The sequence below is a fragment of the Pogonomyrmex barbatus genome, unplaced genomic scaffold (genome assembly GCF_055798465.1).
Source record: "Pogonomyrmex barbatus isolate J1 unplaced genomic scaffold, ASM5579846v1 scaffold18, whole genome shotgun sequence".
Lineage (NCBI taxonomy): Eukaryota > Metazoa > Arthropoda > Insecta > Hymenoptera > Formicidae > Pogonomyrmex > Pogonomyrmex barbatus.
The window spans coordinates 3,492,627-3,520,438 of NW_028297114.1; the positions used below are offsets into that span (position 1 = coordinate 3,492,627).

Here is a 27,812-nt window from a genome sequence, read left to right on the forward strand (position 1 = left end):
GTAATGCGCCCGTGAGAATTTTTCTTAAGCTCGCCGAAGTATCCTGACCACCCAGAATCCGGGAACAACGGATATGTGTATACACAATGCGCACATTATTCACCAAAAGTTTCCTGTAAATCTCATTGTTCGAGATGAAGCAAAAGAAATAGGTGACATACTCCGAGGTCCGAGATTTGAAAACAATTCGTTCCTCCATTGTTGCATTTTTGCATGGCGGAACGCCAAATTTTCACATACGCACACGCGAATAGAATTGGATTCAAATAAAAAAAAAAATCGCGGTTTCTCGGATACGCCCCGATATGATAATGCAATACACGATACATAATGATAACTCAAAGAGAGTACATAGTTAGTCTCTGGTTAACGCGGAATTGCGCGTAATATCCATGCTAAAATATTGGATGAGACAAGATATACAACACCCGGCAAACTTCCTGCCTTCGCGCATTCGCACATGCGAAACGTGCGAGCGCCGCGGTCGTCATTCTCTTTTTCGACCTCCTTCGGACGCGGGGTGCTATACGATCCTCTTAATGAAGTCTGACAACATAGCATAGCGAATGCGTGCAAAGTCGCTGGACCGTGGTGCGATACTCGTCCGCGTGAAGATTATAGGATATAGTCTATGATCAAAAAGGTCGCGGGCGACAGACGGGCGTAATACGAGTGAAGTGTGGAATATCGCACAAACTCGCGAGCCACGCTAAGAATAGACATTACTAGCTTGCATCATAATATTGTATTCGCGTGAAAACGCCATTTCACATGAAGGATTTTCACATGAAATTTCGTGGAGAATTGAGCGCATTTGGTTCAAATAATTTCACTTAAAGACCCTATACTCTTTTTTAAATAAATCATAAATTTTATAATTCCCGTATATACATATTTTGGAGGAATTTTCACATTGCAAGTCTAAGTTATAACAAATTTGTTTGCAATATTTAAAAAATAGTTCTAGTAAAATGGGTTAAAAGATATAAATGTGGTGTGGTAGTTTAATACTAGATCAAGAGATCTGCTCGTTAACACAATTAACACCAGTGGTGATCAGTGTCAGGCGAGACAATGGGTTTCTAATTTAATTAGATGCACCGAGAAAAAAGTCACTAGTGTCAATTGTTCACTTGATTGAAGCACAGCATGAAGTTTGCCTAATGAGCTAATAAATCGCACATAACGACATTATGTATCACAAATTATGTATGACACGTGATACAAATTTGTTACACAATATACAGAACGAAATGCAAACGTTACTAAAGATTGATTCTTACGGGAAAGTGATAATTTTTACTTTAACAATAATGTCGCAGACGAAATGTAAAAATGTATTATCTTCACGTTAAAAATGCAACTGTTTACAACTGTTACAAAACGTAATTAAACTTTGCTTACGTGCGATGAGGAATTCTAGGGGCTTCTCGCCGTTACACAATTATGCAATTACATAATCGCCAGCCGACTCTGCATACTTCAGAGCTGGTTGCGCACTTAACACTTGACGTCGTATAAACAGAGAGAGGATGTGCATGAATAGAGAATTTATACCTCGTATAAATGGAGGATGTGGGAAAATGGCGTAATCGGGCTGCTAATCCGACGATAACGGTTTCGTTCGCGTGTATGAAGGATAAGTGCTACGGAGGTATTCTCAATATCCGCAATTATCCGAGCTCCGGTGCGTTATCAATTCTCTCCTCTCGCGTAATAATCGCAGGAGTCGTAAAGAGTCCCGAGATCACTAATTAAATCCATAAAACACGCGTATTCTGCGAACGCTTATCGCGAAAAATCTCTTTAACGCGGCGCGACTTTAACAAAAAAAATCGGTATCAAAGAAGAGAAGCCGAGCTATCATTTTCAGCATGCAAACGTTTTCGAGTCACCGTAATAACGATAACTCAACGAACGGGCACTGCCGTTATAATCGAAGAAATAGTGGGAATTCATTAAGGCCCTCTCTCCTTCGATAATCGCATAATGTAAATGCTAAACGCTCATCGTTTCTCATCGATAGATACGATCGCCCGAAGTCGTATTTATCTGAGAGGGGGAAGGGGGAGGGAGAGGAGAGAAAGAGGAATTTACCCGCTGAATAATGCTGTCGTGCGCGAACGATAATTTGAGCATAGAGTCAATTTCGATTAGAGAGCCGATAATTACGGTCAATCGACCGTGACAGTTAATTTTAACGGTCGACAGAAGTCATAATGCAGGAGAACACGTCGATCGACATATCGCTCTTCTAATATTCCTCGGAATTCTTGACGCGACCAGTTAATCGAACAACGTCTAGTCGACTTCTACCATGCAAATTACGTGGAATCTCGAAGGGCGACATAAACTGAACGACCGTGCTGCTAGTCGGAATAAATCTGGGACGAACGGTAATTTACGCTCACGATAGCGTGATTAAAGTCGATATTAACATACAGACAGGCTTGTTCCCTCACGGTGAAGTCACGGCCGTTCCAGCTTATCCGAAGTGTTCGGCCCTATACCCTTCATTTATGGCCCTTAGGTCGGTTTATTAGAATAGTTGATTATGTATTAACCGACGTAAAAATTAAATCTGTTAAATTGGAGCTTGTCTCTTTCGTTCTCGTAATTTAATCCATTTCTTTTTTTAAAGAAAAAAATTATCGGACTTTATAAATGAGCCCCTAAATTTATAAGATCCCTTTCCGAAAGATCCGATAACTTATTTTCCCGAAAGTCAATTAGAAAGCATCGTAAAAAATTAATTTAATCGCAAGAGCGAGACTGTGTGCTAATGCAGCAGAACTCATGATTTTAAATTAAATCGACGAGAATGAAAAAAAATAAGCGAGTTTTTGGGATAAGTCTACTTAATTCCGTATTTTTAATTGTGAATCTAGGCGATAAAACGCGCCTATCCGATATATTGAAACTAGAAGCTCCTATACAATCTTTAAGTCCCTGTCGGATCTGTTTGGGTGATGAATAGGCGGCCATAAATCGCGTGATCGAGCGATCAATCGAGTACCGTACAAAAGCCGCATAAATGGATGGTCTCGTCTAGCTGCATAGATCGGGCTCCATTTGACTACGCAGGGCGATTGTACATTCTGATATTCCGGAATCTCCGGAGTCTTGAGTAAACATCTCGTCGCGAAGAACGTCTAACGTTGCACTATCTATCACCGGCGAAGATTTGTGGAAATACCTCGGGCTTTTCAGGCCCTACAACATTTCCCCGATATTTCAATCGCTTTCACAGCTTCAGACTCCACAGAAGTGACACTGAAGTGAGAATTTAAGTGATTTAAACCTCTGTTTAAGATTAAAAGCAGACGGAATCTTTATTAATCTCCATACTTTCTAGTTTCTTTAGATTTATTAATCGAAGATTTATTAGAAAGCCGATTCCTAATTCCGACAAATTTATTTCCGATCATTTCCATGCCGACGTAAAGCTATCAGTCTAAGCAGAGGAAAGTTCATAAAAATTATGAACGGTAAAATTCGGTCTGGCGTCGCTGAATTTATAAATGCATCAGGAAAGGAAAAAAAAATATAACCACGTTTGCCTCGATCAAATCTTCGCCTCGAGTAAATCCAACGACAGGTAGTGTCGCTATAGTTTTCAACCGCTACGTGACAAACGGCGATTAATTTCAAGCGTCGACCTCCGCGCCGCAAAATCGGACCGTTAAAGGTTAATAACAATCCGCGAGAAAGGTCGAGGCAGTCTCGTTGGACAGAATGCCGTCGAGGTTTGACGTCGTGAACATTGGCCCGAATTACTTTGCTCCTCAGCATGCTCTTCATTTTTCCGTCCCTTCCCAGCTGCTCGCCTGAACATCAACCCGAGGACGCCTTCCGGGAAGAACGACGAACGGATCCCCGATTGAAATACACGCCTTCAAAAGAGCGCCCCCTCCCCCCCCTCGCCTTCCCTCTATATGTATATGCACGTGTGTCCATGTACCAGTGTGCGTGGCTGCCAAGGCAAACTGAATTCATCGACTGACAGCGAGCGAATGGCAGCACAAAGGGACTGCTAATTTGGCGCGGTACCTCGCGAAACTGAGAATGCTGAATCCTTCCTCTGCCGTCCTTTAAGCATTAGTAGTGGATAGCGAGCATCAAAGGACTAAGGGAATAAGAGGGGATCCTCTTCAAGTGTTTCACTCCGATGAAAAATGGACCGTGGCCCGACGCACAAAAACTAAGTCTTCCTGAGAGAGAACTCGTTCTCTGCGTTCACTACGATACGCAATTTGTACCTTTGATTGCTCCATTGAGCTACTCGATAGCGGGTCAATGTGAGCAGAATTTGACCTGTCTGAACGTACAGTTCTAAATATCAATTGTTCTTTTTTAATTAATTTTCAGAAGTATGTCAAATAAATGAATCAATCCGTAAAACTTATGCGTTTAATATAGAATTTAGCTTTCGACTTTGCTATATAGATTTTTATCTTTGTTTTATATCTTCAGATACGAGGTGAAAACCAAAATTTAAAACAATTTTATTTTAGAGTGAGAAACGAGATTTAACCTACCAAAATTATTGATATTTCAACACCTTACTACTACTCTGCAATACCCATAACGAGATTGTACAAACGACTCGCTGAAATAACTAATTAAATACAGAATAAGCGTATTTCCCGTGAACCCATCTCTTCGCGTAAAATATATATATCCGACGTTACGCAATTCGTATAAGTCCGCGAGTTTCAACGGGCGACTTGACTCAACCCCCCCCCCCCTCCACAGAATAAATAAATAAGTAGACAAACCGCCGCGCCCGTCTCTGTCCGATTCCTCGTGGCGGAACATGAATTACCAACAACGAAACACGAAGCACTCGTCGGGAACATCGGCCGTTTCCCCGACAGCCCGTGTCTGACATACACAAAGCGGCTTGAATATATCCCCCGCTTTCGCGGACGAAAGACCTAACATTATCCCGCGGAGTGTTCCTCTCTCCCTTATCTAGGATGATCTGGAGTCGTCGTGGTAGCGAATCTATACGTGCGTCTTTAGACCGCGGGATCCTCTCTTCTTCTCCGCTCGGCTTATCCTCGTCAACCCGGACAGCCGGTAAATTGAATCCTTTTTTCAGAACGGCGGCACGCTCAGTCCGATCGGTCGGATCATAGAAGGACTATTTCCACATGATACGCGAGACCAGAATCATGTGGTAGGATGTGAAATGGATGCTGGGTTTCTTCATCGTCAGATGCGCGCTTAATGCGCTTCTTCTTAACGCTTCTTGCGTAAGTCTATTAACCATTAGTCTATTAAGGGAGCGTTCGCGGATCTACATTAAACTAATATATATATATATATATATATATATATATATATATATATATATATATATGATAAATCTTCCTATTTGCTTACTTTTATATTTTCTGCTCCATATTTTTATATTCTGCTAATAATAATTGAAAGTAATTGAAAAACAGTATGATACTTTAACATTTTTTTCTAGTTTTCTAAAAAAATGTGATACTAGAAAACTAGATAAAAAAAATAAATAAAAATATGCACAAATATTTTAAGTTAAACTGATAAAAAATTAACAGATACAATCAAACTTCGAGATGCTTTAATCCTTTTGTGTTATTAATATTTTATATATAACATCTTGATCGTTTCTAATTGATTTATTACAACTTTTGATACGGACGTTCATAATTAATACTGAATGTTTTGACACATCGCAATTTATAAAAATGCTCTATGATTTTACATGCACTCGGATATAAAGATAAGGATACGTATCGATAAACATCACGAATGCGAAATATCAATATTGGCGTTTCCAATTTTGGGTACAGTTTACACGGCGAGAGGGCAAGGTGGAACACAGCCCGTCGTAAAAATTCGTCGATGAGGCATTCGACGGGTGCCTTCGGGTTCGAGTTTACCCAAGATCATAACTCAGATTAAGACGGCGCGTAACGTGCACGCGTTGCACTCGACCACCTGTCGTATAATTTCTGACCTAAGTCTCGCCTCACGGACCGGTATGAATTCCAACGAAAGACGATCTCGCGGAGTCCCGTGAGGATTTCGCGGAACTCCTTATAAGTTTCTTCCTTATTCGTGACGACGAGAGACCATTAGAGTTTAGAGTACCAACCATTTCCCAAACAAATCTACTTTGTAATTATTTCTCAAACATCTAATTCGCCTAATAATATATTGTCTCTTCTCTCTATTATTCTCTTTATACAAATAATTTAAATAAAAAAATAGGATCTTACATATGTACAAAATTAAATGCCACTAGATATATAATTTTCTTTTTCTTCAAAATTGCAGTTGATATAAATTTACATTACTGTCTAATTTTACATTTGACATTCAATTCAAATTTTTTATTATTTATAACTTTTTATTATTTTTTATTGTAATATATTAAAATATTATTATTATTTTATATTAGTCTCGCTAATATTAAAGTTTAATTCATCTTTATAAAAAGCCCATTCATAATTTAGTCTATTATTTTTTTTCTATATTTTACTTTCTGTATAATCAATTCTGATCCTTTCGTGATAAGTGGTCCCGAAAGACTAATAGCGAAGCTATCAGATAATGATCTGATACAATATATCAGGCTTCAAAAACACAACAGACGACTTAGAACCGAAGAACTGGGAGAACAGGTGCGTTTAGGCGGCCCATTTTGCATCGTTGCGTGTTTTCGCATTCAAATACCTTTGGCGAAGCAATTTAAAACTCGTTTGGGCACCAAAATGAGACCTCTCGCAAACACGAAGCAATTTCGTGCAGCATCTGGTCCAGAGAACGAAGCCAGAAGAAGCAGAAAGAAACACCATTCAAACAAAATCGAGAGAAGGTGGACCATCACATAGAAGATAAATCGCGCAAGATAAAAAAAAAAGGATACAAAAGTACCTTTATCTTCGTAGAACATTCCTTTTCAAAAGAAAAAGAAGGAGAATAGAAAAGATTAAACGTAAATTTGAATATAATAATAATAATAATAATAATAATAATATACAATATTTAATATAATATATAATATTTGTATTCTACAAAATTGTACATCTAATGAAATATTAATAAAGCGTATTCTAATTTTTGTATGTATTTTTATGAATTTTATTTATAATTCTTTCCTTTAAGAAACTACATTCGTAAAAACAAAAATGTACTATGTTAAATATAAAATAATTCGTAATAAGAAATTGGAGAATCTACACATAAAATTTGAGAAAAATAAAATCACCAATTTAACGAGAGTATAAAGCGAAATGGAGTATTATAGAGAAAGCAAACATTTCGAAGTTATAATAATGCTAGTTGAAAAATGATATCCAGTTAAGCCGGGGACTCTTGGCAGCCGGCGCTGTATAGAGAGAATAGAGGTAACGGAATTTCAGGATCCTCCAGCTATTCAATGATCCCGAAGGGTCACGTACATTCGTTCATGCGCGACCGGCCATCGATATGGCCGGCAAATAACTGTCGTTGCTAGAATGTTACGGACGAGCCCCGACGGGGCTATCATTACTGATAATTGCGACCGGCTAACACCTCGTCCCACCCGAGACGATCGGATCGTCTTATCCTCGCGCGCGCCTACTCCGGGCCTTGTCCTGACATCGCGGCGAACGAGCGAGAGCAATACGACAACAGGATGTTTGTCTACGGCAAAAAGAGGAAACGAGCGACCGGGGAAGAGCGAGCAGAGATCGATCAGTCTCTCCTCTGGCGAGAAATTTTGAGAAAAAATGTTTCGCTTGAATTTTGTCGTGGGCGCTACGTCGAAGGCTACTTCGAAGACGCGATCGCGAAATTACGCCGAGTCGAATCACAAACGAACGGGACGAGCGGAGATAACGGAGAGATAGAAGAATTTATGATATACCGTCCTTACGTTTTAATACTTTTTGCTATCCCATATCCATCGATGAGATGATTGAGCGAGATCTCTAATCAGCATACGTGCTTCGACGATACCCCGCGGAAGGAGGAAGCGGTAAAAAGGAAAGGAAAAAACGGTACCAACGTAATAATCTCGCATCCTATGCATTCGTTTCGTTAGATTCCACTTAACGAAGCCCTGCCGGCCATCCGAAAAAGAAGTAATCATAATTCATTCCTCTCACGTGTGCGCACTCAGCTTCTCTGCTAGCGATAAATCGTCTAATCGTGGGTCCAAGATCGGAGTTTCAGAGAGATGATGTTTACGCCCGGCCCGTTTAAGGGCCCTACGCGAGGCCCTACGTCTGTCTTCGCGAGGCGAGAAATTCGCACGGTGAACGGTGCCGTTTATAATTTCGAAATCTGATCCCCGCAATAACGTGTTAAACACGCGACGGATGAATTATGAGATTATACAATCTCATTTTTTTTCTCAGAAACACGCATATATCTTATCCCGTTTCATGAATTATCATTCGCTTACACCTGTGTCTTTTTAAAATTACTCCTTGCTGCTATTTCATATCGCTCATTGTATTATTTTTTTTTTAAATATTCGTGTATCTCCAACGAGACAATTTTGTAAGAATCAATTTCTGATTATGATATAAAATCGCAAAACAAAAAAATCTCATATATCTATGTACACATGTCTACAATAAATGCTTATATATTTCACGCAAAGCAAAGCGTATCTTCAGCGGCTATATAAAAAATTGTATTATAATAGCAGGTTGCAGTGCAAATGCAGTTTTCACTAGCATTGAAAAATTAATCGAACAATTAATAACGCAATATCGCCGGCGAAATCTTGCACCATGTTCTCTAACCTATAATTTATCCCTGACTCTTTCTATTGTGTCTTCAATTACGCCTTCTATCTCATGTACATCTTAATTTAATAAAACGGAAATTAAAATAAAATCGGAAGAACTCGACACAATAGGTTTGGGGATACTATTTCGAGGACGCAAAAAAAAAATTCTTATTGTGAACTGTCGCGTATAATCGCGCTATTTTCGTATAACAAATAACCAGCAACAATGTGAGAGAGGAGCTCCGCACAGAAGAAGAAGAAATGATAATTTATACGTCGCCACTGTCGGCACGGACAATAAAACCGTCGTTTAGGTTGAAATTCTCGGGTTCGACCGAAGCACGCATTCAAGTGCGGACGAACGTTACCCGGGCCGCCTAGGGTGTCCATTATTCCTAGATAATTACATATTTCTCCCTCAGGAATTTTCGAAATGAGTTTGAGCCCCGTTCCACCACGTCGCGGGATTGGTCCAGACGAGATGGCCTGCCCGTGGCAGTGGCGTCGATAAGTTTTTCTACGCTCTCGTCATAGTGTGAGACAAATGGAGAGAGGAGCGGTATATCCCTCTTTCTCTCGAAAAGCGTGCATTAGACGAAAAAATTCCGGGGCCGGTTATTGTCCGAGGAAATAAAACCGTAATAGACCGAGTCTCGATTCCGACGTCCTAACGAGTTTCTCCCATTATCTGCAGAATGTCTAAAAACAGCAGGCTATATTTTATTACAAAATCGTCGTAACCGTATCTTTAAAAAAGAACCATAAAAGAATATTATTCATAAACACAGTTTTTTCACAAAGTTTCGTAGAATTTTACAGATCCCTCTCATGTCGCCCCGAAAAGGATTAATTAGCGCGGGTAGAGAGAGATCGTCGTGAAGTAGCGGCGGCGAATATCGCGAACATAGTATAGTACTTTTAGTATATCTTTTACGAGGCTGTAATTTCGAGCGCTCCTATTTTACATTTTACGCGGGTCTTAATGAATAATTCTCCGCTCTTATCGCGCCGGAGAGAAACGCAGCGCGAATCTGTCTTGTTTCTCACGCGCACGGAAGGAACAGTTTTGCCGGCAAATCTACAAATTTGGCCAGATACAGATCTGAAGATAATTTTGGGCCTTCAAAATTGCTATATTCAAATAAATTTCTAGAAGATAAAAAAATTTGCGTTTTTTATTATTATCATGTAAGCGCCCTATATAATAATTTTGCTGGTCCAACAAAATTATTTTTAGATCTGTATGTGACCAAATTTCTAGATTTGCCAGCAAAACTGTTCTCTTCGTGCATCTGTTCGCATCTGATGTCGACGACCATCGCAGAACTACTCTCGCAGAATACGTAATAAATATCTCTCATCAGCCTACTTTCGTTACGTCCCTTCGAGAGTACATCTACTGGCTCGTTCGCGCTTAACTGCGACTGAGACTGCGATTGTCCAACTCCTACGCTCGTTTTCAGCAGAACCACGTCACGATCGCGTGGCACAGTCCGTTCCAGATTACGTTCCATTGAACCGTAAAATCTCAGCTTCCGTATTCCGGCTAACCGTTAAGCGTAGCGGCGATAGACAGATGGGCGGAGACGAGTACGTCTTAGAAGCGGCAAGAAACGAGTGCTCCATTTCATGAAACTTGACAGGTTGACGACGACTCGGTCCGGCAATCTCGCGATTTAAAGAATATAATGTATGTAACACATACGTAGCCAGCGCGGTCAGCATGATCGGCATAATTAAGCGTGTTCGTCTGATGTAACTTACAGTCACTCGAAGATTATAAGACTGGCTTTAGGAATCTAGCTTTCAAATTATATAATTATGATACAACATTCACTTGAAATTAAATCGAGAAAATAAGATAAACTTTGAAAAACTCCATTTTATAATTTATAATATATCTTATGATTTATAACATTTTGCAATTTAGAATTAAATAGGCTGTTATTTTATTTTGAAAAGAAAATAATATTTCATGAAAAATAAACAAAAGAAAATGTGAAAATTTTAGGATATTTCATATACTTTTATATTTTTATATTTTATTAAGGACAAAGCTATCAATCACGAGATGTGATAAACATATACGGAAAGAACAGTTTTATTGATATAGGATATAGGTCTGAAAAATAATTTTGTTGAATCAAAATAATTATGTAGGACGTACAAATTGGTTACTAGAATATAAAAAAATTTGATGGTATTATCATCATTCTTAACCGTCCCTATATAATAATTTTGACAGTCCAACAAAATTATTTTTCAAATCTTTATCTGGTGAAATTTTTAGACCCTACGACAAAATTATTCTCTCTACATAGTGATCCATCGTTGGTTCGATCTAATTTGAAATCGTCTTGCGTGCATCCGATCGGAGGGAACAGGTTGAAAACAGACGGTAATAATGGCGCCCACATCTGCGTGGTAGCGGTACCAGTCTCTGTTATCTCTACCGGGTTTATAAAGTCGACGCTCGTATCGCATGGCGAACGAACGACGACGAGAGCGACACGGCGACACGGCCACCATCGTTTGCCCACGAGGGTCGAAGTGTACTTCGTGACGATTCGTCGTTGTCGGATATTCGTGCGAATTTACTAAACTCTAATCCCGTAACGCGTCCGCCGAGATTTATGCGCTGTAACGGTAGAGAAATACGGGTAGACCCGAAAGAGCCATTCCGCAGCGGTGTACTCATGTGGTTGCACGCGATACTGCATTCGCACACGTTTTTTTTATATATTACTTTGTATCGTATATTATCATGCTACATTGTTTTACATCATGTATCCATATTTTTAACTCCTGCGATGTAAGCCATTCGTATAATCTCACTCTGTTTACGAGACAAGTGCAACTCTTAAGTAACACGAAAGGAACGGCTTTTGCTGAGATATCTAAAAATTTGTCCAAATACAAATGTGAAAATAATTCTGTTGAACTATTAAAATTACTGTGCAGAACATGCATGATGATAATAATATGATACAGAAAGCTCTTTATATTCTCACAACTAATTTGAACGTTCTATTATTTATTATTTTGTTGGCCCGACAAAATTATTTTCAGATCCGCAGCTGGCCAAATTTTTTGATATTTTAATTCTTCTTTCTGTGTGATTTTTCAATTCTATTTGACACAAGACACTCAAAAATAATTATTGGTGAATATTCATATTAATATTTTCTAAATTCTATTTTAAAAACTTCGTGCATGAAATTCCTTCTTTCTTTCGAAAATTTGCTTTTGAAATTCATTGCTTTTGAAAATATTTCTGCGACATGTTTTGCGAGAGTTGCATCATGATGATATCGTGGTGAAGCACGAAATCTGGCTGTTCTAGCTGAGATCTACGAAAATTCAAGGAAAGAATTCCGTGGCTGGCCATGATGCACCCATTATCAACCGTTAGAATTTTTATAACCCCGTGCAACACGATGACGATTCTGAACATGCCACGCCTCTGCCGCCGAGCAGTGCGGAAAGATCGGGAACGAGAGAAAGAGAAAGAGAAAGGCTCAACAAGGTCAGCATCGTCGACCACGTGCTCGAGCTTCAGATTCCAACGCATTTTCATGGATTCGGCTCGCTCGCGCGATGAAGATAGCTATAAGGGACGAGCACCGTTGCGTCGACGTGCCTTAGAAGGGTAAGCGGAATAGCGATCTGGAAATTAGATTGCGCGAGGGTACCGCGCCAGGTGCCAAGTGTAAACACACCGAGACGGGATCGTTAGTCTCCTGATACCGCCGAGCGTGGCCGATCATGTGCGCGCGAATGTGATTCTCTTCGTTGCCCGCTTTTGGACCGAAGGAAATAGGCCTGGTTCGAAAAATCGTGAAAATTGCCGCGGAAGACTTTTCTCACTCAGGTTTTTCTTATTCGCTACAAAGTTTTGCTGACAAATCTAAAAATTTAACCAGATACAGATCTAAAAGCAATTTTGTTGGACCATCACAATTATTACATAGAATGCTTAAATATATTTAATAACAATACTGCAAACATTTTTGATCTTCTGACAATCAATTTGAACGTTGTACATAATTAATTCTGAAAGCCCAACAAAATTATTCTCAGATCTATATCTCAGATCAATTTTTAGATTTGCCAGCAAAAGTATTCTTTTCGTATATATTTAGCAGAACGAACATACATTTATTTTCTTATTTTATTGAGTTATATCGAGTTTTTGTTACATTTTTATTAGTATGTGATTATATCGATTCTATAATCCATTTAGTTATACATTCTCCAATTGCACAATTGCGAATAACAGAGTTGACGAGATTACATAATTGTTGTTGACTTCCACTAATTAAATGATCGGATCAAGATTACGATTGCGTAAGGCGAACCTCAAATCCTCGACGGAATTTATTGACGTGCGTATCGATCGACTAACGAAGATCGATCACTCCCTAATTCGGTCACTTCCACGATGTGAATTCTTTACTTTCTTCAACTAAATGTTTTCGCTAAAGTTATTTATTTAATTTAATTTTAAATATTTTTTTGAGCTAATTAAGCAAATGATATTTCGCAAATATATTATCTCAATCTCTTATATATTTCAATATCTTATCTTTCTGTCTTCAAGCAAGATAGAAAATCGTATATCGAGCCATACTCGCAGCAAAATCCTTAAATAATTAATAAATAATTTTTCGTAAGACATTAAAAAATCTTATAATTATTGCACATCAAGTAATTTGCGAGAAGTAATAATAAAATCGCTCTAAAAAAATTATCCTTTAGAGAAATGATGAGAAATGACAGAAATCGTAACAAAATTGTAAATATGTTGCTTGCATTATGTTATTTGAGAAGCGAAGCTTGTGTTTAAGCAGCACAGTATCCTTTTCTTCGCGTATCACATTATTACCGACTCCTCTTCCTTCTTTCTTCATGATTGATTTACGTCGCTGACAAGCCAAGAAATGCCATTAAGATCTACGAGAGGCGCCTCGTTCTTTCTCACGTATCTCAGTTTATTTCTTTCTTCTTTCTTTTTTTTATGTGTATAGTTGCCACGATTAAGCGTCGCGCGTGATCACTGCAAAGTATACAGACGTTTTTGGAGCACGCGTCAGTCGGCTACTTTTGCCATTAATTCAAAGAGATTGATATTGCGCATTGTATACCTGCGTAGTTTCCAGCTGATTTTGATTAATATCATCATTAATAAAGAGTACAATGTCTTGAGCATCCGACACAGATTAAACTCAGAATATTTCGCGTTTGGTCTACACTCACATTAAATCCCACTAAAAATTGTCGTAAAAATTTATCACATCTATTAATTTAATAACATAATTTATTTATTGTTAAGAAATTCTAAACGCTAGAGAAATTGTCACGTTTAGTCTCAATTTTTAACAAAATTATATTATCTTGAGTGTAAAATGTTACAGCTAAATTCTTGGAAATTTTGTAATGGAATCTCGGAGATGCGGAAATGACTATTATCAAGGAATACAATAACGCAAAATTTCATACACCAAATAGCACTCGGAACTCGTTTGCAAAGATAATCCTGCGCGTGAAAAATTTGTACGTGTCGCACGGTAAACGATAGACTCTATACAATGTATTTCAACCGTAAAAATCTCGCATTCATCTTTGATGGTATCATTAATCTCAGGCGCAGCTTCCCCACATTGTAGAGATTTAATGTAAATGTACATTAAATGCTGCGATTTTTCCCAGGAGGAAAGCAGTAATCATCAGTTTCTGAGTATTTCACGTATATCCAAGATAATAAAAAAAGCATATAATAACAGTAATATATCAGAATATTTAAAACAACATTTTAACTTAAGAATTTTTACGATATTTTTACGATATTATTTTTATGTTAGAAATAAAAGTACCAAAAAAAATACAAAGTATGCTAATAAGGCAAAATAACTTTACGTAAATGATAGAATTAGAACACGTTAGATATTTTCTCAGCGGCATTCCCAGGAAAATGATACCGCACATAAACGGCGAATGAAAGTGAGGTATACCTTGAAACTTGACAATATCGTTTTGATCTGTCGGAAATTTACGAGATACTTCCAACAAACTGTACACGTAGCTAAAGGGATAACGTTCTCTTCGTTAGAGGGTGGCGTGCAAATGCAATTCATCGGAAAGATTTTCCGTGCGCGGGGCAAAGTCGCGGGCGAAACGTCGGGATCGCGTGACGATCATAATCTACGATACGCGAGACACCATCGTGTACACGTATCCTTAAAGCCTAAACGCGACGTGCACGCATATATCTCCTCGCGAGGCCTAAACGACGACTTCCTCGTGAGATAAAACGTCGCGGTACGGGAGCCCGGGGCCTCCCCTCGCCCGGCTCCTTCCTCCCCTTTAATGTACATCGCCTTCATCGACTTCCTCGTCCCCTTCGTCGTTTATCGCGAAGTACAGTTGACACCAGACGAGTATTACGTAAGACGTACACGAGCCGCGAAAATTAAACGCGCGCGCGAGTGCGCATATCTATACTCACACACGCACACGCACACGCATACACACGCGAGAACGCGAATCCAAATGCATGTGCGAGTCGCGCCGCGATGTATGCACGCTCGCGGAGCAAAGCACCGCGAGCATGCAAATCCGTACACGCGTATCGGTATTAATATCGAGTGTAGGCAGGACCGACAGCGGCAGCGGCGGCAGCAGCAACGGCGGCGGCAGCATCGGGACGAGAGGAACAAAAGGACAGAAAGGATAATCAGACTGCGCGTGTATGCGTATGCTTGACGTAGCGCGAGATGAACAAACGGATCTGACCGATGATGCTGGATCGTGATTGCCGGGGAGCTCTCTCTCTCTCTCTCTCTCTCTCTCTCTCCTCTCTCTCGCAGCGATGATGTAGTCGCAGCGAGACGGATCCCCTCGTACCGTAATTTATTTCGTTAAAACTTCGCGTATGTGTGATCGCTCGTGGTACAGTCCGGGATGCTCGTACGGGCTTCAATTTCCATCTCCGGATCCTCCCGATTAATAGGAATTAATGAGACTGTGTTCCGACGACGTAGGACGACGTAATTTGACAAGTTCATAAATTAAACAGCAGTTCTCCTCTCTCTCTCCCCCGTATAATATTTTGCATGTAATTGATATTTTCTCCACAAGAATTTATAATTTTGATTGTTTAGAATAAAAATATAGGGTCTGATGTCACAAATAAATTTTTATCTACGAGAGCTAAAACGACTATTTCTCTACAAATTATTCAAATAAAAGATTAAAGAGTAAAAACTGTTTAAATTTATATTATGTCAAAATGCATATGAATATTCAAAATAACATTTTATAATAAATGCCATAATATTAGTGCTGTATTAAATAAATTAATTTTAATTCTTAAAAGTTGTCTTTTCTAATGTTATAGTCAAACTTATACGTGAGATAAGACTCAGTAAACCATACTTTATGAGCAAACGTGATCTTTAGAATATGTAAATGTTCATTGTTGTCTCCTATTAATCTTTGCATCCTTTGAGGAAATTAGTCATTCGAATCATGAGCATGGACAATGAAAGGCTCCTCTAAACGGAAACGGCTAACGCGCAAAAATCGCGGAGTCGTGGGTGGAGGAACAAAGGTTTTCTTAATTAATGAGGGCTCGCTCGCTAATAACGACGCTATTATTACGATACCACGGTTCATTAACATTTATCGGTAACGCAGCTGTTGTCTCGCCCGGCCTACTCGATAGCTATCGTTTAATTGGGGTCAGCCGATTAACTTGCGTTTAGCTCGGAATATACATCGCCGGCAAAAAGAGGGTCACTCGCTTCATCATCGCCTCGATCATCGTCGATCATCGTCATCGCGATCATTAGTAGGTCGGCGATATGCCGCGCCTCGCGTCGCGATGCTTAGAATACAATTAAACATAGCTCAAAAAATGAATAGCTAATGGGGCACAGCCCATTTTTACCGATGTACACCTTAATAAGAAAGGATATTCAATAATGTTAGTGATTTTGCGGTTAATTAATGAAGGTACGTTGACAATAAGAATTTCTATATCATACAATGATTAAATTTGAAATTTCTTAGAAATTCCGTATTTCCTAAAGGCCTGGATAATTGTAATTGTTAAAAAGAAATTTTTATATAACATCTCAAATACACAGAGAAAAAACGTTAGTTTTCAATCAAGACAAATATTCTCATATATAAGCTAGATTTAAAACAAATTTTTTGTGTGTAATTATTAAATATCTAAACGAGTACCATTTGAAAAGGAATAGATTTTCTTTCATACACTCGCATCTGTTCATGATACGCATATTTTAATTCGTTCAGAATGGAGACAGAAACACGCGTGATGTCATTAAGCGGCAAATAGGCGCAGCGATGACTGCGGTGAATAGCAGTGCGCCGTACAATCGCGTCGGAGACCGTGAAATGGTGCTTAGTGCCTAGCGACGATCGAGGAAACCGCTAGCGCGCGTTTACAAATTCAAATTACCGTGATAAATGACGGCGGCGCGATGACGGGTTGAGCGACGGGCGAGCGTAATGACAAATACACGTCGATAGTAATTCCCCATGACGTTCCGCGGAAGGAATCCTCGCGCGACCGTAATAATCGATAATTGATCGAGGAGGCCGGTTCTCCCGGTTGGAAGAGCGTTTCCGCGAGTCCTTCGTCCGTATCATCAGAAAGCAATTATGCAAATCCGATGAATGACGTGCCGCGGCGAACCAGCGCGGAACAGATCGTCCAGCGAGCGGCGAGATTAGATTCCGCGGGCTTTTACGCGAATCGCGGAATAAATCGTTTCAATTATTTCACGCGACCGTTCACGCGGTCGGCTTCCAAGGACGGGATCCCCGGGGCGATCAGAAAATTGGATCTTCCGATAATACTGAGATACGCCATTAATAGTCCTCCCTCCCGCCCGCCCGTCCGCTCTGCGAAAGTCCATTTCACTTTCGTATCGGAGGAGAAAAGGTGAATCAGCGGCCCGGCTCGCGAATAATTCGAGAATCCGATGGCTGTGGCCGATTACGGTCGGGGAGAGTGGCTGATTTACGCCGGTGTAATTAAACGAATTAGCCACACGGCCGGCAAGGCGAAAATAAGAACGGCCGGCGACCACGCCGAGAGAGCATCCCGGGAATGCTACTCGTTACCGAGGCGATTTTCGCGAGGATAAACGGCTCGTTTCAAAAGTCACGCACGCCGCGCCCGCGTGCGTGTGCAACACGCCATACGAAAGAGAGGGGAAGATACGATCGATTTTTAATTTCATCGGCCGCGAAAGTCGGCCGGCCGATGTCTCACCGTCGCCGCGCCGCGCAGCGTTATCTGTATCCGCGGGAGCGCTTCGATTTCTGCGGGAATTTCTGCAAGGCAGATAAGGGACGAGATACAATCCGTCCGAGATAAGAAACCCGACTGCAGCGTAAGAATACGGCTCCTTCATTTACGTGGCCCGTTGATTTGCCGCCGACGGGGTTCTCTTTCCCGGAGGGCAATTACGCCGGTTGTTCCGCCGAGGGGAGGTAAGAGGAGGGAGGAGGTGGAGGTGGAGGCTGCAGCAACCACTATTTTTAACTCCGCGACACGGAACGGAGTGGTCGGCTCTCCCCGGATTCAATTCCGCGGAGTGCGCGGGATGGAGGCGTAATGCCTGTTTCACTCGCGCGCCCCGTTCGCCGGGACGTACACATCGAAGACAGGTAAGAGCAGGCTTTGTTTCAAAAGCAATCGGTCTTCCGCGGGATCTCCCACGACCGCGGTCGGGCACCGGGCCGCCCGACGATTCATGACAGAACAAATTACAGATCGGCAGAAAAAAGACCATCGTCGGCTTGTTCGCGGCTTACGTTCCCTCCCTAGGGCCTACCCCTACGCGCCCGATACAAAGTCGTGAGTCGCAAATTAATGGCGGCCATAATTTCGGCTGATAGTCGGCCGATGATGATGTATCGTTGCTAAATGCAATGGCGGAATCATCGCGGCGTCGATTATTCACGGAATGTTAGCCGCAATCTCTTAATCGCCGCAAGGCCGTCGAGAATCGTTTTCGAAAATTATCGCCAAAACAAGTATAATGTGGTACAAAAAAAATGATCTCCGGCCTTGTTAAACGTAAAAATGGTTTTTCGACATATAAATGTCTTTTGTGTACAATTATGTTACAATGTCGCGCGAATTTACTCACGGATTAAATTAACTCTCTCTGACATTTATCTTCTCTTCCATAAATTACTCTTACTACAGTAAATAATTACTGATATATATAGGATGTCTAGTTAAATTCGAAAAGAAATCTCTTAATCAATCCTTGATTTTTTAAGACAATTTGTTTAAAATTCCAGATAAAATGGAGCAAAATGTATCTTACAAATAAATATATATTTATTGTGCAAAGTTTTTAATATTTTTTTCATTCATAAAGTTTATAAATCATAAATAAAATTAAGAATTACTCGAGTTTCAAATAATTAAATTTGAAGAATTTTGAAAGAAACTATAAGAACTTTAAAAAATAAATATTTTATATTGCATAAAATTTTCAAACTTTATTTTCAAAAGCTAGAAGCAAAAAATTATGTAATGCATAATTGGTACAAAATTAAACTTTTATAAAACTATTAAAATAAATATTCATCTTTGTTAAACAAAATTTCTTGAAAATCCTCTAATTTTTCAAGACATAAACAAATTCCTTAAGAATTCCAGGATTTTCCAAGTAGACACTCTATGTATACCAATTAAAAAAACGCAATTGGCATTTGTAATAAAAATGATTTCAGTTTCGGTTTCACTTGGAAGAGATTCTATCATGTTGAGTAAAGAAAAGCTCAAACTTTTCACCTCGCGATACTCGTTCACCCGAGTATCCCAATTGTTCCTTACGAAGTTCCGGGAATCTAATTTACGGGTGTCGAGTTCGGCGAGTTCGCGGCCGAGGTAAGTCTCGTGAACGTGGATACGCCTCGTGGATCATCCTCGAGAGAGAGAACCCGGACGGGAGTCGCGTATAACGAGACGGGGCATGGCGAGTCGTCGCGAGATTATGACTCGAGTCGACGGAAATACGGCGTGTCTCGCGCGGGGCTGCTTTCGACTGACTTATTTCGACCCGTTAGCCTAATTTCTCATTCCCGCGCCAAGGACGACCAGAACGACTTCTGTTCTGCGTTCGGTGCAGTCACACACACCGGGGGTAGACACACGGTCGCGTCCATCGCGTATACCGGTTATTATCTTTTCGCATTTTTCGGTCGAGATTATTCTCGAAACGAATGGCCCTCTTAAGCCTCCAGACCGGATCATTAATCTGGGTTCGAGGATGGCCGGGCGGGCACGCCGGCCGCGGAGGGGAGTGGACGAACGTCTACAAAGACCGTAGCGCGCCCGTGTGCCATCTCCACAATCGCTCTTTCACGAGAGTGATTTAAATAAAGGGTAAAGGACACTTCAAGGCTGACGGCAATTCTGTTCAATTTATGCACACGGGTCCAATATATAAGCCCTCGCTTTTTTCTATTTTACTCGCGGCGAGCCGTCGAATAAGAACGAGATAGGTTTACACATTAATCAAAAGTGCTTCTCAAGACACACTGTACACGGTTGATCCATAAACACGAAATCAATTGAAACATTAAAAAATGACCAGCCGCCATAAATATCGCCTCCTCTCTCTTTCAGCCGTTAATTATTTCGAGAGAGAAATCCATCGCTGGATACATACCGTCGTATATCGAGCTCTCTCATACGAAGGAAAATCAATATCAAGTTGAAAGAAAACCGCGATGATTCTATATGTATACCATGCAGTGGAGCGTCGATCAGCGAGAGCACGAGAAAAATACGCTGACGATCGAGGAATCGTGGTCACGTCAAACTCTGAACCCCGCTGCTTTTGAGACGCTGCCGTCGACGGCGAACGACGTTCTCGAGGGACAGTAATGAATTCTATTCTGGCGCCCGTTCGTACGTAAATCAATTCTGACGGGTTGAAAGAGTTTCCGCGTCCGCATCGACACCAGGAAGCGGAAACTCGAGATGTACCGGTGTCGGGGGGGGGGGAGGGGGGGGTCATTTATAGCAACGAATGTTCTCTCTCTGTACGCGACGCCGCTACGCTGACGTTGCCGATGTGATGCTCGTAGGTAGTGACCGGCAGATGCGTGCACGGCAGGCCGCCGCCAAGTGTACACAATCGACTTCGACCTCCCAGTACACTCCATGCAGCATCCGAGAAAGAGCACCTTTCAGATCTTACGCGGATTCTAACAGTCCGCGCGATATACCGACTCCGTACGTCCGCCACATTTTCCCGTATATTATTCCCGTTCTGTCATCCGTGATCTAACGCCGCTACTCGATCCTATCTCTCTTTTATACACAACAATAACATTTTAATGAACGTAATAATTGCAATTTTTCATACGAGAATCAACCTGCTACTTTATACCATATCAAGTGAATATACACTTTGTATACGGTATATACACTATATATATATATATATATATAAAATTATATTTTTTTTCATACAAATTGTATTACATATTATTTTAATCAAAAGTTTGAGTGCGTCTGTAGAAAAATAAAAGTAATTTTTACCCTCAATTTATTTTGTTTATTAATTTTAACACGTAATTAAATTCGAATTATACAATGAAAATTACATTTATTTTTTGTAGAAATATATTAACATAGTATTAGAACTGCCATTTGCTATATTATATTAAATTAATACAAATTTTTCAATAATGTAGGTAATAAGTTAAAAAAAGAGTTTAAAAAGTATAGAATTTGTCAAGTACAAATTGTACCACTAAAAGTAATGAAAAAGAGGAATATAAATACAATAAATATAAATATAATTAATGGATTTCTTGTAATGAAGCAATTCTTATATGCGTGGCGAGAAAATGAATAATCAATCAAAGATTTGATCCGACAAATTCATTTCTAATATCAAATTAAAAATCTTACTTACATGTTCGTCTACGGAGTACGTCAACTCCCCATCGTCGTACAGAACGAACCACCTCCTCTGCCATCTCTGTAACATATAAATCACATTGACTGTTAGAAAAAAATAACAATAAAGTTCTCTATTTAAATATAAAAATTTAAATATATTGAGAAAATATTTAAATTACAATATAATTATACGTACACGTTATTATCTATAATTAAAAATTCGATATATAGTTTCCATGAAGATTTAATACAATATTCATGGATTTCTAATAAATCTTATCACGCTGAAATAAAATAACGAGGTAATTGCGATAATCATAAATAATTATCGCAATTACCGTAATTATTTTACAAAAAGCAAGATTATGACGTGCGCTGGGGAAGACGTGAATACGATTTTTCACGATGCACTTTGCAATTTACGCAGAAATGCGCATCCTACACCGGGAGAGAAAACAATTTCGCACGACTCAAGGTTGAACCTGTTCGATTCACATTAAAGAATCTCTAAGACCTCCCGCTACGTCAGCTGGACAATTAGCACGCGGCAGCCGTTAATTAGAAATAAAGTCGGCGGAGAGGAAACAAGAAAGAAGAAGCGCAGCCAGCGAGCGCAGCAGCCGGCAGCGGAGGTTCGTCACGATTTCTCTTTCGTTGCTACGAGCTGCAAGCGAGATATACCACGAAAATCTTATCGCATTGTCTCGAACGTTGCTTTTCGAAGGTTTCTAAAGAAACTCGCTCCGAGGATGCTCCTTCGCACTTTCGTGCGTCCAAATTTACACGCGACTCGAAACGCTTATCTCAAAAACATCATCTGCAAATTTCTCTCCAGAAAAATTTCTTCATCCACCTAGAAAGCAGAGAACGCAAATGAACGCACATGTATCTCCCTCCCGCATTGTTTCCATGCAAATCTCGCGGTTAATAAAAGTTACCGGCTTTCACCGCACATTACACGACGGAAATACTCTGCGGGATTCGTTACGTACTCGGCAACGGCCGCAAATTTGATGGGCGCACATCGAAAGAATCGCGACGTTTATAGAGCGAGAACTTTACACGCTATACGATTGTATGCAAATGCACACAACGTGTAAAGTTTACGTCCGACCGCATGCACAGTTATGCGATACCGGCCATATCGATTAACCTCCTTGTCTACTATAGTGATGGGCACGATGTCCCGCAGGCGAACGCATTGGCACAGAAAACGTGAAAACGTTGTTTCACAATCGAACTGTGTAAGTAGAAAAATATTCAACAAGCAGAAATCTCAGATAAAATCGCTTGACTATGAGAACCGTGTAGAAATTAAATTAAAAATACTAATACGATAATTAATCTCATACTCATCTCTTTGGATTTTTATGCCTCTTTAAAACTTTCGTATGATCAATGAGTTAAAATATGCAAAAATAAGCTTTTCTCAAGGTTAACATTTCTAGAAGAAAGATTATTAAGCAAAGAAAATTTTTATTTATATAAATTTTTTATAGTGTTAATGGTAATTAAAAAGAGAAGAAAAAGAGAAGGTAATGATACTGAAGAGGTAATGAAATATATTTCTTTCTCTGTAGAATCACTGATATTTTAGAAATACCGAACGTTACCGATCATTTCTATTTCTTAAATTAATATCTATTTTCGTATGTTAAAGATATGATTTTGGAATTTTTTAACTTTTTTTTAATTATTCTCTTTATTCTGATAGAATATTAAAATTAAAACGTTAAAAAATTCTATCTTTGATACCAAAAGAATATTAATTAAAAAAAAAAATAAAATAACTTGCTTGATATTTCTAATATTAAAAACAGTCCTTTAAAAGTTTCCGTTCACAATTGTTTCCCTGTTTCTTTCGTAATTTATCTTTTTTCATCATAATACATAATCCTATTGAATTTCTAAATAGCGTCATTCATAAGTGAACGACAAGGTTTCAGAGAAGAAAACCTTGAAAGACGCAACAGTACGGAAACATTGCTGTCATTCATACATACATGACGCGATGAGGGAATGTATCGATAACGCCACATGCTATTTCAATACGTGATACGTAATACAAATCCAGGTTTGCGTGATACCGGGGACCGATTTCCAAGTTGTGGCGTGACGCGATCGAGTCCCCCGGACAAGAGCGTCATGTTGCTTTTGTCCGTGAAGAGACAAAACATCGTGAAGAGACAAAACATCGCCGGAATAGACGCATAAGTACCGTTGCAAAATCATCGGACGAGACGCCAAGGAAGAACAGATATCAGCCTACACAAGGCGGCAGTATCTTCATCTGGTAATTATTCACCAGGGGGACCAGCCGGCTACGTGGACTCCGGCACGTGCGTGGGAAGATCTTGCGGAGAAAGAGGAAGAAGAAAGAGCGAGGCACGAAACCTTGCGCGAGAGGATTGAGACAGTACGAGAATGAGAGAAAGCACGGAACTCTCCTAGCTGGTACTCGTAATCTCTTCCTCCCGTAACGCGTGTTGTAAGAACCGATAGAATTTTTTTTCTTCAACATATCAATAGACACAGGTTTAACCTCTAGACTTGAGTATTTTTTTATGAAATCACATCCACGTCGACGATCCCCCCGTTTCGAGAATTTTAAAACTGTTGACTATTATTGTTGACAGTTTATTAGATGTTGCAATTTTACTTTATATATGAGTATAAAAATTATTTAAAAATTATTTTTTTAATGTGTTGAATACTACTACCGTCGATGAATCATCGAAAATGTTTTAAATTGTTTGCAATAATATAAACATATTTTGTAACAAATAGAATAAGTGTTCGTCTTATTTTACAATCAAAGGATCTCGACATGTTCGAGGAACTTGTTAAGCATTAAATATTTTTTAAAGTGTACATAGTAGTTTTATATCTTGGAACCCGCATGATATCTTGACCTACCGCATCTTCCTGGCTTCTATAAGCAGCTGTTAATACCGCCTACGGATTCGGGCCTTTCTGGTTCGACCAGTTTCCATCAAACGAAGCGATTATAAAGTTTATAAAGTCCGATAAAATGATTAATTGTATGTTATATATATAATCACGATAACTTCTAAATATATCTACCGAAAAAAAATATAAAGATGGGAACGATAATAAACATACAAAAAAAGAGTAATTAAAAAAAGGTATAAGTAAAAAAATTACTCAATCATCAATTAATCAATCATCAATTAAACATATTAAGGTAATAATAGAAAATTTGGAATACTTATAAGGATAAATTAATATTTGGAAGTTGTTGCTTACAGTGTCATATTTTTACAGAGAATTAAATATTTTTTAGATATAAAATATATTATCGTTTCAATACAATATATAAGTCTTGTGACATAGCACTAACTCTAACCACGTGTTTTAACCTAACCTAACTTAAGAATGAAAAAATTGACACGTATAATGGAGCAAGAGTAGAGGGTCGAAACTAGCTTGCTTTATCTGCCACTACGCGGCGGATTTTCTCGTATACAGAATTTGTCTCAGAATGCTATATAAAGAGTGAAAAGATATCATTGGGCATCGCTTCTCGGCTCTTTGAGCTAAGATCAAATGTGTAGTATCTGTTCTTATCAGCTTAATATCTGATACAGTCCCCATAGGGGACTCAGAATATTAATCTGATTTTTGAAATAAGGCGGGAGTATGAGGCTTGCTTCTACCCTGCTGCAGGTCGACCCGATATGGCAGTAATTTCGGGACTGGCCTAATAAATTATCCCAAAATTAAAAGAGACTTATAGGTTAACAATTCATGTTAAGAAACAGAAATGTATAATAGTTCGAACTTTATTATCGCATTGCCCCACAGTAGGATATAGTCAACATTTTTATATCTTTTGAGTGGGAAGAAACGCATGTAGCATTTAGAACTAAGATCTAAAATTTTTAGATATAAGTTTAATTAAGTATATAGAATAAGACAAGACATAAATTTTTTGTAACCTCAAGGGAAATAAAGCAATCAAATCAATCATTATGTCCCTTTGAAATTTCCGACAAGAATAAATGTGATTTATGTGTATATGCGAGAGAAATGCACATTTTATATTTTTAATGGTGAGATGATATTTTTAACATACTAATCTGCAGTCACAAAGATCATATATATATATATATATATATATATATATATATATATATATATATATTCTTTGAAAAAACTTTATACTCGCTGAACCAATGTAAGAATCAGCGATTTCCCGCGCTGTACTTTACAACGCCGCCATACCTCGATATCTTAACTATATCCGAGGAATCGCGGTTTCGAACGATGTGTGGATCTCCGACGTTTATACCAATCGAGCTCTAAATCCTGATTTTATCGCGAACTATTACACGCTGCATCTTCACCTTCGCGCGCGTTAACCCATGGGTGCATTCAACTCGCGTAATTAATCGCGTAGGATTATTACTAGCCTATTATATTCTTTTGACTGCGTCGTCTTCATCAAAAAAAATTCACAACAAAGTACGCGACGGACGCGTTTATCAAGTGTCTCGTTTTCTTTCAATTCATTAAGGATTTTTTTCCTATGCCCTGTTACACGCAAATGAATCTGGGCTATTAAGCGCCGCGGGGCGTTCGTGACGATCTTCATATAACTCGATACCGAATGTCTCGATTTCCTTCTTACGACTTCCTGGTCACCCACCGGATCGGACCCTTGGTATCTTCGTCGTCGGCTCTCTCGCTATTCGTGTTTCGACTCACGACCCTGTTGGCGTGGCTGCTAGCGTGCTAGCGTGCTACCTACCGTGCGGATGCCGTCGTTGCTGAGGTTGCCGAAGGGACCGACCGACCACCGATCCCCGACCACAACGGTAACGTGACCCAACGCTATTCCCTTGGCGATCCCCTATCGACGGAATCCGCGATTTGGCCGATCCTATTTCCCGACTCCGCCCGCTCTGAATACCGCGGTCGGGAAAGAAATATAGCGGACCTTTATAAGGATTCGTGGTACTCTCCGATACCATGGCCGCCAATGTTTCTTCTTTGTCCCTCTGTTCGTATGAATAACAATGCGAAACGATTACATACTAAAAACCGCGTACAACTTGCGTCGTATCTTTTAATTCTGATTAGAAAGTTAGAAGAGCTCTGTCAGTGTGTAATTACATAAAAAAAATGTAAAAAAAAAAAACTAATAATGTAGAAAATAAATCTATAATTTACTTTTATGTTTTTTTCCGACATTAATTTAAAGTTTGTAATTAATTTCAGAAAAAATTTATTCTTGAATAATTCACTCTAAATTTAATCAATAATATAATTATATATTATTATTTTTCATTAAATATTTTTTATATTTTAAATTTATTCAGCTACGATTTTTTTAAACAAATTTATAGATCTCAATTAAATCTAGTATCTAGGATCAGATGCTCCACTACTCTTTAATGACTTCGATGCTTGGCGAAATTAAGATATAGTCACGGTATCAGGAGCACTCTCCCAGAATGCCGTTTAATCTTCAACTACTCGAAACGAAACAAGCTAATAATAATAATAAAAAGTCATGCTCGCAATAGCGTGACTAAAGATTTTTGCGCGAATAAATTCATTTCGTCGACTAGAAACTAAAAAATTCCACATGTCGCAGACAGCATAGTTCCAAAAGTGAATATGTGCTATTGAAAATCATTTTTAAACGGTAAACAAAGCTATAATTATGCAGATTATTTTCTGTTAATAATTCTTCACAAATTATTCATATAATTATAAATATTATTTAAGTTATTAATCAAATCTTAATCGTCTTAATCGTCTTTCACATAGAATTTTCTATTGTACATGTTTTCGATAAGGCGTGATTCTCACGCACCAAAATGATTAATTCAGATATTATTATTAGTCACTTGCGATAATATTATCAGCTAACCAAGCTTGCAATTAGAAGCTCCATTACTGCATTTATCTCCGTGCTTATGACATAATCTGTACTATCACCGCGTCACACATTCACGAAGTCTCGTTACTTTCCGTCGTAATTTAAACAACATCGAGCGACTACGTCGCTGTCAATTAAACGAGTCAACAATGTCCGGCAGCACGATGTGACGA

General features: G+C 39.1%; 1 protein-coding gene, 1 long non-coding RNA gene and 1 other non-coding gene across 5 annotated transcripts in view; 1 reads left to right on the forward strand and 2 right to left on the reverse strand.

Annotated features, from left to right (window-relative positions):
- Nucleotides 1-27,812, reverse strand: part of osp (myosin phosphatase Rho interacting protein outspread) — a 171,847-nt gene that overhangs the window by 59,254 nt on the left and 84,781 nt on the right. For all 3 annotated transcript variants that reach the window (XM_011645984.3, XM_089074922.1, XM_089074921.1), the window contains exon 3: nt 21,745-21,810. In XM_011645984.3, coding sequence (XP_011644286.2) covers nt 21,745-21,810 — 66 coding nt within the window. The remainder of the gene's footprint in view (nt 1-21,744; nt 21,811-27,812) is intronic.
- Nucleotides 13,687-17,639, reverse strand: LOC148936995 (uncharacterized). The gene is made up of 2 exons (XR_016138816.1): nt 13,909-17,639; nt 13,687-13,820 (listed from the first exon to the last, which is right to left on the reverse strand). It is a non-coding gene; the product is annotated as an uncharacterized LOC148936995 (long non-coding RNA).
- LOC112552947 (U2 spliceosomal RNA) lies at nt 25,268-25,461 on the forward strand. The gene has a single exon (XR_003096892.2). It is a non-coding gene; the product is annotated as a U2 spliceosomal RNA (small nuclear RNA).